This window comes from Rana temporaria, chromosome 12 (assembly GCF_905171775.1).
Source record: "Rana temporaria chromosome 12, aRanTem1.1, whole genome shotgun sequence".
Lineage (NCBI taxonomy): Eukaryota > Metazoa > Chordata > Amphibia > Anura > Ranidae > Rana > Rana temporaria.
Window position 1 is genome coordinate 139,665,356 of NC_053500.1, and position 13,139 is coordinate 139,678,494.

General features: G+C 48.5%; 1 protein-coding gene across 1 annotated transcript; it reads right to left on the reverse strand.

Moving 5' to 3' along the window:
* Window positions 1-8,565: 8,565 nt before the first annotated feature.
* RPL38 (ribosomal protein L38) lies at window positions 8,566-12,744 on the reverse strand. The gene is made up of 5 exons (XM_040330985.1): window positions 12,660-12,744; window positions 12,453-12,476; window positions 11,059-11,119; window positions 9,638-9,760; window positions 8,566-8,641 (listed from the first exon to the last, which is right to left on the reverse strand). The coding sequence occupies exons 2-5, from the start codon at window positions 12,453-12,455 to the stop codon at window positions 8,616-8,618; spliced, it is 213 nt and encodes a 70-aa protein (XP_040186919.1). The 5' UTR covers window positions 12,456-12,476; window positions 12,660-12,744; the 3' UTR covers window positions 8,566-8,615.
* Window positions 12,745-13,139: the final 395 nt, after the last annotated feature.

Consider the following 13,139-nt stretch of genomic DNA (forward strand, 5'->3'; position numbering starts at 1 on the left):
ATGGGGACCGGGAAAGGAGGGGTGCTAGTAGTGATCTCTCATGGTCAGTACTGTCCTTGGCTTGCTTCTTACAGCTTAGCTTTCTCTGCCAAGGATCCTTTTGTTACTGAGCAGTGGCAGCTCAGCTGGTGCTCCATTGGGGGGGGAGGCAAACAAACCTCCCCCCCCCACCGTTCGGTCGCTTCTCCTCTTGGACACTTCCTGATTGGCCAGAAGGAGAGCCAGGAAGACAATAGCGAATTTAAATTCGCTATTGTCACACAACTGTGTGGGCTCAGGGCGCAGTGCTCTGCGCCCCGAGCCCACCATTATTTTAAGCCAATTAGAGCCTCAGGCTCTAATCATGTGCTTCCAAAAAAAAAAAAAACATTGAAATCCATGCGTCCGACGCCCTGCATGTAGATTGGGGCTAGGTGCATGGATTAGGGGGGGCGGCGCCCCCTGTATGGATGGGCCGCCACTGTTACTGAGCATTATGTGAAAGAATACATCCCAGCATCCTTTTAGACGTACATGCTCAAGCAACTGATCAGCAAATTTCACAGCTGCATTTTTTGCAGCACCCAGTGGCCAGCAGAGAGCATGCACATTAATTGAAAGAACACATCCTTAGAATCCCTTTAGAAGCACATGGGGCCATATTCTGAGTAAAGTTACGATGGAGTAACTCAGGATACTCCATCGTAACTCCCTTTTTTGACCCGTGTATCTATGCTCCTGATTCTCAGAATCAGTTTTGCATAGATACACTTAAGATCCGCCATCTGTAAGTCACTTACACTGGCGGATCTTAAATGCAATGACGCCGGCCGCCGCTAGATGGCATTTAAGTGAAGGAGTCATTTGCGTATGCAAATGATCCTTCTACGCCGATTCACGAACGAGTTCGCGTCGCGTAACCGTCGCTAACGTCGTTTGCGTAAGCGGAAACTTACCCCTGCTATATGAGGGGTAAGTTTCCGCAAGTCTCGCGTAGGCCATGTTACGGATGGCGTCGGGTCCCCGTCGTGTTTTTTCGTCGGATACGTCGTTTACGTAAGTCGTTCTTGAATACGACTTTACGTCAATGACGCACACGTCGGCGTCATTGACGTTTTCCGCCGAGAACTGGAGCATGCGCACTGGGCTTTTTGCAGGCCGGCGCATGCCCAGTTCTTTTGTATCGGGGGCGCGCTTCATTTGAATAGAAGCCGCCCCCTTGGAGATCCGCCAGGCTACGCCGGGACACTTACACTCCGCTGTCCCAACTTATGGAGCAAGTGGTTGGGGAATACAACACCTGCTCCAGTAAGTTGGGACAGCGGAGTGTAAGTGCCCTAAGCGAAGCTGGCGGAGATTTACTCAGAATATGGCCCATGCTCCCTAGGTGCTCCAGACTTCAGCTGAGCAATCAGTTGATCAGTTGCTGGATTACAGCCTAAGGGGCAGATCCACAAAGATCTGCCCCGGCGCAACGTATCTGAGATACGCTACGCCGCCGTAACTTACTTCTGTTTGGTTCGAATCCAGAAAGAATTTGCGCCGTAAGTTACGGCAGCGTAGTCTATCTCTCGCGGCGTAACGGCGCGTAATTCAAATCGGCGAGTAGGGGGGAGTGTTTCATTTAAATGAAGCGTGTCCCCGCGCCGAAGGAACTGCGCATGCGCCGTCCCTAAATTTCCCGCCGTGCATTGCGCGAAATGACGTCGCAAGGACGTCATTATTTTGACGTGGACGTAAATTACGTCCATCCCGATTCACAGACGACTTACGCAAACGAAATTAAAAAAAATTAAATTTGACGCGGGAACGACGGCCATACTTAACATTGCGTACGCCACCAAATAGCAGCTTTAACTATACGCCGAAAAAAGCCGACTAGAGACGACGTAAAGGGATGCGACGGCCGCTCGTACGTTCGTGGATCGTCGGAAATAGCTAATTTGCATACTCAACGCGGAAAACGACGGGAACGCCACCCTGCGGACGCCGAAGAATTTCATCTAAGATCCGAAGCCGTACGCCTGTCGGATCTAACCCAGATGCCGTCGTATCTTGGTTTGAGGATTCAAAACAAAGATACGACGCAAGAAATTTGAAAGTACGCCGGCGTATCAGTAAATAGGCCGGCGTACTCTCTTTGTGGATCTGCCCCAAAGTCTGCATCGCTCAGTGGCCAGCAGGGAGCATGCACATTAAATGAAAGAACACATCCTCATAATCCCTTAAAATGTGCATGCTCCATGGATACTGCAGGCTTCAGCTGCTCAATCTGATTATCAGTTGCTTAATTACATCTAAAGTCTGAAGCCCCCAGTGGCCATCAGGCAGCATACACATTAAATAAAAAGAACACATCCCTATAATCCCTTTAGATGTGTATGCTCCCTGGATACTACAGGCTTCAGCTGCTCAATCTGATTATCAGTTGCTTGACAACAGCTAAAGCCTGCAGCACCAGTGGCCAGCAGGAAGCATGAACATTAAATTAAAAAAAACTATCTCTGTAATCCCTTTAGGTGTGCATGCCCCCTGAGTGTTATAGGCTGCAGGTGTGTAATCTACTGATCAGTCGCTTGATTACAGCTAAAGTCTGTAGCACCCAGTGTCCAGCAGGGAGGAGCATGCACATCTAAAAGGAAAGCCTGGCGATGTGTACTTTCATAAAATGCTCAGGCCCTTGTAAGTAGATCTAAGGTAAGGTGCTGTGATGTATACAGGGGCCTGATGATCGATCCCTCTGACCAAACTAGGGCAAGGTGATGTTATGTATACAGGGGCCCGACAATCCCTTTCACCAAACTTGGGAAAAGGCCAGCAGAAAGACCCAGTAATGACATCAATAGGTCTCAAAAACAAAATGATTCTATTACAGTTTTTATTCGCATATTTATCGGGGGGAGTGGACGGGAGCAAGGAACAAGTAGGTAGATTTAAGTAGCTGTGCCTAAACTTGCGGCGGCGTAGCTTAGCGTGTTTAGGCTACGCCGCCATAAGTTAGCTAGGCAAATACATGATTTTCAATGTACTTGCCTGCTAATATACGGCGGCGTAGCCTAAAGCGGGCGGGCGTAAGGGCGCCGAATTCAAATGTGTTTGAGGGGGGCGTGTTTGATGGTAATGAGGCTTGACCTCACGTTTTTTTCAACTGCGCATGCGCCGGGCGCCTATATTTCCCAGTGTGCATTGCGGCTAAGTACGCCGCACGGGCCTATTGATTTCGACGTGGACGTAAATCCCGATTCGCGGACGACTTACGCAAACAACGTAAAAATTTCGAATCTCGCGGCGGGAACGGCGGCCATACTTTAACATTGTTATTCCACCTAATAGATGGAATAACTTTAGGCCTGCTAATGCCTTACGAAAACGGCGTAAATCGACTGCGGGGGCCGGGCGTACGTTCGTGAATCGGCGTATCAACTAATTTACATATTCTACGACGACCGCAATGGAAGCGCCACCTAGCGGCCATCCGAAATATTGCAATCTAAGATAGGACGGCGCAAGCCGTCGTATCTTAGATATGTTTAAGCGTATCTCTGTTTGAGCATACGCTTAAACATAAGTCGGCGTAGATTCTGAGTTAGGTCGGCTTATCTACTGATAAGTCGGCCTAACTCTACCTGAATCTACCTAAAGGTTTTTTTTTATGCATATGCTATACTTCAGCTACAAAGGGGCCTTGCTTGGTCAACAAATATATTGCATTGCCTTGTAACAAAGATGGGTTTGCACAATATATCCAATCTTCATACAAGAACAAGGCGTGATGGCAAGAACGAAATACAGCCCGAACCGTACCGATTACAACAAACCCCTCTAAAGATTCATGAAATGAAAGGGGTTTAATGTCAGGCTTATATTTCCTTGGAATTGACAACAAGCTTCTATATAATAAAAAGTGTCAATGTAAATTGCCAATGTGGTGCCGTATCGCCATCTAGTGGTGTATTTTATTTCAGTCTGCAAAAGCAAGCTGTGGACCTTTTCTGAAGTCCCCTTAGGAGAAAGTTTGCTTGAGCTATTGTGCTTTATTAAAGACAGCCCATCAGAAAAGGAAAACAGACGCTGACATTGTTGGTGGTGCAGCTTCTAGTGGTATCATTCTTCTCCCTGGTCTACTATTCAAGCTGGAAGAAGGATGTGCATTGGGTGGAGTACTTTGGCCGCTTGTTTGTGGTTATTGAAGTCATGACAAGGGCTTAAATTTTCAAAAACAACTCGAGAGAGAATACTAAAACCTTCAGGGCCCTGGTGCAAGAAACCATGAAGGGCCCCCCTAACCGTCACCTGGGGCACTTCTCCCAGAGCCCTTCCCTTTATTACGGTCCCACAGCAGGCCCCCTTCCTACCATCTTGGGGCCAACGGTGGCGGAATGCCAGGGCCCGGTCACCAGTGCACCCTTTGCGCCCCTGGTAGTTCTGCCACTGGTGTCAGTAATTCATTTTTTTGTCATTTTATTTTGGTATGTTTTACCATGTTGTTTTATTCGTTTTTCTTTTTTAAAAAATGTTTATTACTCTTTAGATTTTTTTAAGCCCAGTTGGGGGGCTTTGGTGAGATAAGAGTGGTCTACATAGACCTGTGAGACAGAGAAGGGAGAATGAGGACACAGCCCTCAGCCTCCGTCTCTGCAGCCTCAGTTGCACAGAATGAATGGACAGGAAGAGCCTGTACAGAGGCTTCCTGTTCATTCAAAGTGAAGCATGGTAAACACAGTTTACTACGCTCCAGTTATGAATGGAAACAGGAGAGATTGCTAATGATCACTGTGTCCATTCAGAAAATGAAGGGGGGCCAGTAAATTACATTTACTGGCTCAAAAACACTGTTAGGACCATCAGAATCCTGGTAGCCTGACCTGTTCTAAGACCATGGGAAGGTCCGAGATAATACTAAGCAGTGGTCTGAAAACTGTGGCCCTTTGGAGCACTATTCTTCCCCTTGACACCAACAATGGGGCATAATTCCTGTCACTGACCCCCAACAATGGAGAACCATTTCTCCCATTGCCACCAATGATGGGGCACTCTTCCTTACCCCAATACCAATGAAGGGGCACTATTCCTTACCCCAATACCAATGAAGGGGCACTATTCCTTACCCCAATACCAATGAAGGGGCACTATTCCTTACCAATGAAGGGGCGCTATTCCTTACCCCAATACCAATGAAGGGGCGCTATTCCTTACTCCAATACCAATGAGGGGGCGCTATTCCTTACCCTAATACCAATGAAGGGGCGCTATTCCTTACCCCAATACCAATGAAGGGGCACTATTCCTTACCAATGAAGGGGCGCTATTCCTTACCCCAATACCAATGAAGGGGCGCTATTCCTTACTCCAATACCAATGAGGGGGCGCTATTCCTTACCCTAATACCAATGAAGGGGCGCTATTCCTTACCCCAATACCAATGAAGGGGCACTATTCCTTACCCCAATACCAATGAAGGGGCACTATTCCTTACCCCAATACCAATGAAGGGGCGCTATTCCTTACCCGAATACCAATGAAGGGGCGCTATTTCTTACCCCAATACCAATGAAGGGGCGCTATTCCTTACCCCAATACCAATGAAGGGGCGCTATTCCTTACCCCAATACCAATGAGGGGGCACTATTCCCAATACCAATGAAGGGGCACTAGTCCCAATACCAATAAGGGGGGCACTAGTCCCAATACCAATGAGGGGGGCACTAGTCCCAATACCAATGAGGGGGGCACTAGTCCCAATACCAATGAGGGGGGCACTAGTCCCAATACCAATGAGGGGGGCACTAGTCCCAATACCAATGAGGGGGGCACTAGTCCCAATACCAATGAGGGGGGCACTAGTCCTCCCATCGACACCAATGATGGGGCACTAGTCCTCCCACTGGCACCAATGATGAGGCACTAGTCCTCCCACTGGCACCAATGATGGGGCACTAGTCCTCCCACTGGCACCAATGATGGGGCGTGGTTTAATCCCTTTGACACCAAAACATTTTCTACTCCTAATGGCCTCAGTCAGCCCCCCTCAAAATCTAAAGGGCAGTAAACGTGGCCTTTGTTTAGAGGACAGTGATGGATCTGGGGCACAATGCAAGGAATTGGGAGGATCTGGCTACAAGCCTTGAGTTGTAGTGGAGGCCCTTGCGACAGGGTATGGGAGTTTGTCTCACCCAGCAGAGGATAAAGTAAGAATATTTTATTGTTCCCTCACCAGAGATCTCCAAACTACAAGTCCCAGGAGGCATTATAAAACTCTCCATTCACAGACATGATGGGAATTGTAGTTCCTGAACGACTGGAGGGCCGTACTTAGGTGACTCCTGCGACACAAGTATTTAACGCTTGCCTTTATTTTATTTGTCCAGAGTTGGGATTTAAGATGGAAGCCAACACGCTTCTCCTGTTCTTAACGTGATTTGAAGTTTCCAGCAAGTAATGTGATTTTTAAGGAAAACCCATTTCCTTTAACCATCTTCATATGACAGGACAGCCGCCAATTCAATTATATTGGAACCAATTCTTGTACAATTTCCCAGACCCTCCACACTGTAATTGAAAGCAACCAGCTCAATTGTTAGTCAAATGATCACATGCTTGGCTCCAGTTATCTAAAACGCAACATACATTTCTTTTTTTTTTTTTTTTTTAAAGATGTGTTTGCACCGGCGATCATGTCAGTGACACTTCCTATCATTGGGTGACAACACTCATTCACTGTAATGAGACCATAGTAGAGCAGCGACACCCCCCCTATCATCATAAATCAGGAGGTTTTGTGCTACGAAGCAAAGCTACACCCAAAAATGAAGCTTCCGCTTCTGGGGGGTACCCATCTAAAACGGGTATTGGCTCCCACTTCCAGCAATAGATCGCCACAGTATCCACGATCTGCGCCATGTATTGCCCCTCCTCCACAGCTGTCTTCTAGTAGACAGGTCCCAGAAGACAGCAAGGGACCAGTAGCGACTCACGCATGCACAGTAGGGAACCAGGCTGTCTCTTCCTAAAGATGCCGGCCCCTCCACCCGGGAGCAGAGACACAGGCTTCAGGTGAGGACATCGCAGACTCCCTGGACAGGCAAGTGTCCTTATTTTAAAAGGCAACAGCTGCAGTATTTAAAGCTGCCCACCTTTAAATTTGGTCCACACCACCCCTGCCCATTGGTATGAATGGATAGTGCTGCCAAACTGGCCATAATGCGCTTCAGAAGCGGTTTTAACCTTTTCTTCAGCTGCTAGCTGTTCAAGTTCAAGGTGCCCTGCTAGCGGCCGAAGAAAAGGTTAAAACCACCCCTGTTGCGGTGCTTCTGAAGCGCTTTATGGCCAATTTGGCAGCACTGTCCATTCATTCCATTGGGCAGGGGTGGTGTGGACCAAATTTAAAAGTGGGGCAGCTACAAATCCTGCAGCTGTTGTCTTTCGAAATAAGGACACTTACCTGTCCAGGGAGTCTGCGATGTCCTCACCTGAAGCCGACCTGTGTCTTGGCTCCCGGGTGGAGGGGCCGGCGTCCTCAGGAAGGGACAGCCTGGTTCCCTACTGTGCATGCGTGAGTCGCTACTGTCTTCTGGGACCCGTCTACCAGAAGACAGCTGTGGAGGGGGGCCCAATACATGGCATAGATCGTGGATACTGTGGCGATCTATTGCTGGAAGTGGGAGCCAATACCCTTTTTAGATGGGTATCTACGCCACCCTACCCCGCAGAAGCGGCGCTTTACCGCTAACAGACCCCCGCCGCCCCAGTGTGAAAGGAGTCTTAGGCTGGACAAACCCTCCCATCCTTTTTAACCAAGGAAGCTGCCATCCAATGCTGGCCATACACTATACAAAAAAAAAAAAAATCTGACGAAATTTGGTCATTTAGACAGTTTGCTAGGAGTTAATGGGAACAAGATAAATCATCTTTGGGATGTTTTTGTGCTGAAAATAAGGACAAGTTTGGGAAAATTGCAGCCAAAGAATGATAGATTGAAAGGTTAACGTGTTTCCCATCCAAGCGGTCTGCACTAGGTACATGTAAAAATGAAGCAATTTTTTTTATTTATGTCCACTGAACGATTTATCGGCCATTACACGACGGCACCATTGTTTGCGCTCACTGCCGAATGTTCATTTTTCAAAAATGGGTTTGGCCGATTTTTTTTTTATATAGTGTATGGCCAGCATTAGCCTTCGATCAACTACCACGATGCTGCACATATGATCAGTTAGGACCCCGGCCATTTGCTGGATTGACAGTTTGGGTGAGAGCACAACCAATTTTACAGTTACATTATTCTCAACTATTTTTGAAACTTAAAGAGCTCCTTCAGGAAAAAATAAAAGTCAGCAGCTACAAATCCTGTAGCTGCTGACTTAGGACACTTACCTGTCCAGGGATCTGTGGTGTCAGCACCTCAGGAGGAGGTCCGATCTTCCATGGGACAAAAACAGGTACACCCCCCCCCCCCAAAGGTGCCAGGAGCTCCGCTTTAAATCAGTGTGTATAGTTCTGCTTTAACATAAGGAATACTATTCCAGTAGCAGAATGACAAACCATTTTTTTTTTTTTTTTTACACAAATAAAACATCCAAGTCGTTTTTCTTTTTACATTTTTTTTTATTGAACAAAAAGGACAAGAAAAAAAGGATTTACTTCAGTTCTTTTACTGACAGACCTGCAAAACAAAAAAAAGAGAAAACCATTAGAAGTGCTCTGGGACAGTCCTACCCACCAGTAGGGGGTTTAGCATTTTAGTTCAAAATACCAACAAAGCCTAGGATAAGATATAGACCAGGGATCTCCAAACTACGGCCCTCCAGCTGTTGCAGGACTACATGTCCCATGAGGCATTGTAAAACTGACATTTGCAGACATGACGGGAATTGTAGTTCCTGAACTGGGAGGGGGGCGTAGTTTGGAGACCCCCTTTGATATAGACAATAATGCACAACTGTCAGTTAATAAATCACCTGAAACTCTAAGCAGGGTGCCACCCAAAAGGGGAAGCTCTGCTCGCTTGCTCCCTCCCCCTCTGCTGCCACATTTTGCACCTTGCGGCAGACGCTTTTTACATTTACCCGCCCCTCTCCCGAAGCAAAAAAAAAAAAGTCCGCATTCAAACCCAAACTTGCATTTTGAATGCTTTTAAGTGCATGGGATGGATTTTTTTTTTTGTTGGGGGGGGGGGGGGGCTCTTTTGTTCTCCACGTTAAAAAAAAAATACAAATAAGTGCCGTCATTCATATACAGAAATGGAAGGGACAATGTAAAAGACACATCGCTAGTAAAAGCAGAAGGAACGGGGGCAAGTCATAATATGTGTGTACACATACAGTAAAACCTTGGTTTGCAAGCATTATTCGTTCCAGAAACATGCTTGTAATCCAAAGCACTTGTATATCAAAATAGTTTTTTTTATTTACAGGGTATAAAAGAGAAGAGAGGCGCCTCTAAGTGCAGCAATAAGTTGCTAAATGTTGTCCCTTCATTAAATATTGCTACACTTAGAGGCTCTTCTTTTTTTTATACTCCGTTGTGACATGACGCTACTCTTATATCAAGACATCGCTTGTATATCAAGTAAAATGTTATTAAAACATTTTGCTTGTCTTGAAAAACTCTCAAACCAAGGTTTTACACACCCCTATAGATAAAAGGCTGGTGGACTCACCTGGGGGAAGGGACTGTTTCAGTTTCTCTGCCTTCTCTTTGTCGGTGATGACCAGAGTGTACAGGTATTTGCTGCAGCGGACCTTGAATTTCACATTATCCTTGTTCTTCTTAATCTTAACAGCTGTAAGGAAGAGAGAAGCTTTAATATGAGGCCACAGATAAGAGAAAGCAACGACAGCTCCTGCAAGAAATTTTCTCTACTTCAGTAAACCTTTCTGGGGGGGGGGGAGAGACCACATTACATTTTTGGAGAGATGGTCCCAATGCAATGTTTCGGGGTGGCGCAGGGCCCCTTCATCATTCCTGACGAAGGGTCCCTGCGCGGCTCCAAAACATTGCACTTATCTTGCGATGCGATCTCTTTCATTAAAAAGAAACCTTTGGGTGGAAGTCACCGATCATGATGTGCTGGCGAGTATGTACACTAGCAGTAGGAAAGTGGCGGCGGCCATGTTGGTACACTTCGCATTACTCTGCGCTAAACATTTAGCCTTTCAAAATTAAACATCCAAACAGCATCACAGATGTCAATATACTGTATTTATATGCGCTCAATTTATTGCTAAAATTACTCTGAAATTCAAGGAGGTAGCTAGGTGTAGTAAGAAGTCCGCTGCGGATGTTCTGTCAGATTAGCAAACCTGGTAGCAGTGGAACACATATGCAGCCGACGAAAAGTCGCTTCAGTTAGCAGGTTTGCTCATCTGACAGAACATCGGCTTTCCTGGCCGCCAGGTAGCCGAAACTAGGAGTGATGGCAGAACTCGCCCCTCCTGGTTTCCAGAGGGGGGGGGGGGGGGGGAATCAGTTACTCTCTCCGTATAGGGCAGCCATCACCACCGGCCGCATCTCTCCCGGGCTCCACGATGGAACCAGAGAGCCTGCGGTGGCAGGGTACCCTGCAGAAGTGAGCGAGTGGCTAATTAGACCTCTTCTGCAAAAAAATAAAGAATCGCCGGCTGCAACTTCTACATATCGGAAGGATGCCTTTAAGTGCAACCGCTAAAACCAGGGGCATCCTCCAGAGGGAAGCTGTTAGTCTCCCAGTCTGCTACAGAAAGTAGGGTATGGAGGAGCAAGCAGCAGTGTCAGTACTGCACAGGTAACGGAGGTCAACAGAGGGTACAATGTGATACTGTATGTTGACCATCACCTGTAAAACCCGGACTGAATTTCAGGTTCGTTATCACAATGGTCATCAACTCCTGTCCTCAGGGCACACCAACAGGCCAGGTTTGCAAGATAACTGAAATACATCACAGGTGATATCATTTGCTGCTCAGTGATAAGGTAATACATAAAACCTGGCCTGTTAGTGGGTCCCGAGGAGGGTTGATGACCGGGGCTCTATCAGAACTGAGTAGGGGACGGAGACCTGGACAGGTATCGGTAAAGTTGCGCTGGGAAGTGAATACTCACATTTGGCGTCCTTCCTTCTGGCTGTCAGCAGGAAGTCCTTGATCTCTTCAATTTTGCGAGGCTAAAAAAAATAAAACAGGAGAGTTTTAATTTCAGGACGACCAACACAAGGCAGACATCCCCCCCCTCCCCCGTACACAGAGGAGAGGGTCATGGGGAAGCCATGCCAGTCCACCATCTCTTAATAGGACTGCTGCAAATCACTAAACATTCCTCATGCTCTGTGTGAACTACTTACTACTGCACAGACTGTCAGAGGGGGGGGGGGTGGCACGCGGGATGCCGGTGCCACACAGAGCACAAGGCATGTCTTCGCCAGCAGGACATGCGTGCCACCTGGCATCGCCAGAGGAAGGAGTGCACCACCAAGAGGGAGAAGGGCAGGGTGTCATCAGTGGGAGGGTGTGCCACCCGCCATGACCAGAGGAAGGCACGTGCCACCGACCAGAGGAAGGAGTGCAGGGTGTTTCGTCATCAGCGGGAGTAGGGCATGTGTGCCACCTGGCATCGCCAGAGGAAGGAGCGTACCACCCAGAGGGATAAGGGGAGGGTACATCACCAACGAGAGGGCAAGCATGCCACTCGCCATTGCCACCCACCAGAGGGAGACGGGCAGGGTGTGTCAGGAGGGCATGCCACCCACCAGAGGAAGGAGTGCAGGGTGTGTCATCACCAGGAGGGCATGCCACCTGCCATGGCCAGCACCAGAGGAAGGAGCGTGCCACCGATGAGAGGAAGGAGTGCAGGGAGTGTCGTCACCAGCGGGAGTAGGGCATGCATGCCACCTGGCATTGCCAAAGGAAGCAGCATGCCACCCAGAGGGAGAAGGGCAGGGTGCATCATCACCAACAAGAGGGCAAGCATGCCCCCCTATCAGAGGAAGGAGCGTGCCACCCGCCAGAGGGAGAAGGCAGGGTGTGTCATCAACAGAAGGGCATGCCACCCGCTGTAACTGAGGGAGCATGCCATCCACCAGAGGAAGGAGGGCAGGGTATGTCATCATCAGGAGGGCATGCCACCCACCGTCACCCAGAGGAAAGAGCATGCCACCCACCAGAGGAAGGAGGGCAGGGTGTGTCATCACAAACGGGCATGCCACCTGCCTTCGCCACCCAGAGGAAGAATCACTCCACCCATCATTACCAGGGGGGCACCCACAAACAGTTTACACACCTGTCTAATGCCACCTAAAGGTGCAAGTGTGAACTTGATAGGACACCCCGACAGCCGCACCAGGGGGAAACATGGGGGACAGCTCATCTATTATTGGGGGGGACAGCTCATCTATTATTGGGGGGACAGCTCATCTATTATTGGGGGGACAGCTCATCTATTATTGGAGGGGGGAGGGGACAGGTCCTCTTTAATGACACGTGACCACACACAGGACTCACCATGGCTGCAGCTCTATCCGGGACCTGCGGGGGGGAGAGAAAAAAAAAACACACAATTATCCTCCACACATCTCATCTCCGATCCCCCAACAACTACCTCCCCACCCGGCCTCCTCCACCCCTCACCCGACCCCCCGCACACCTCTCCGCCGCCGAGAACCGGCCTACACGGAGGATGGAAGCGGATCGCACGGCTGAGACACTCACCGGCTACGGATCCAGAAACCAGAGGAAAGAAAGGAACGTCACTTCCGGCTTCCTTGGCTTTAATCCGGAAACGGCGGCCGGAGGTGGACAAACTTAGTGAGAGCGCGAGCTGGGGAGGGCGGAGCGAGAGCTTGGGAGGGCGGAGCAGGGAGTGGAGTCATGTGACCCGTGCGAGGCGCTGAAGCTGAGATGCTGTAAAAGATGGGTGTAGAGCCGTAAGAAGAGCGACTTATGTTTATACATTATACACACACACACCCTATAATGATGTCATGTTTGTGGCCTGTACCTATCTAATACTTGATAAAAACTTTATTTATAAGGAAAAATAGCAACATCGGGGTCAGGGTGTACCTGGATGGCAGTAGCTTGATTTTTTTTAAAAGTAGAACCGGTGTATTGTCACATTTTGCTGCCTATCGTAGAATGCTGCGGAAGTCACGTGGCGGCCAACTGCGCATGCGCAATGCGTTCAAAACG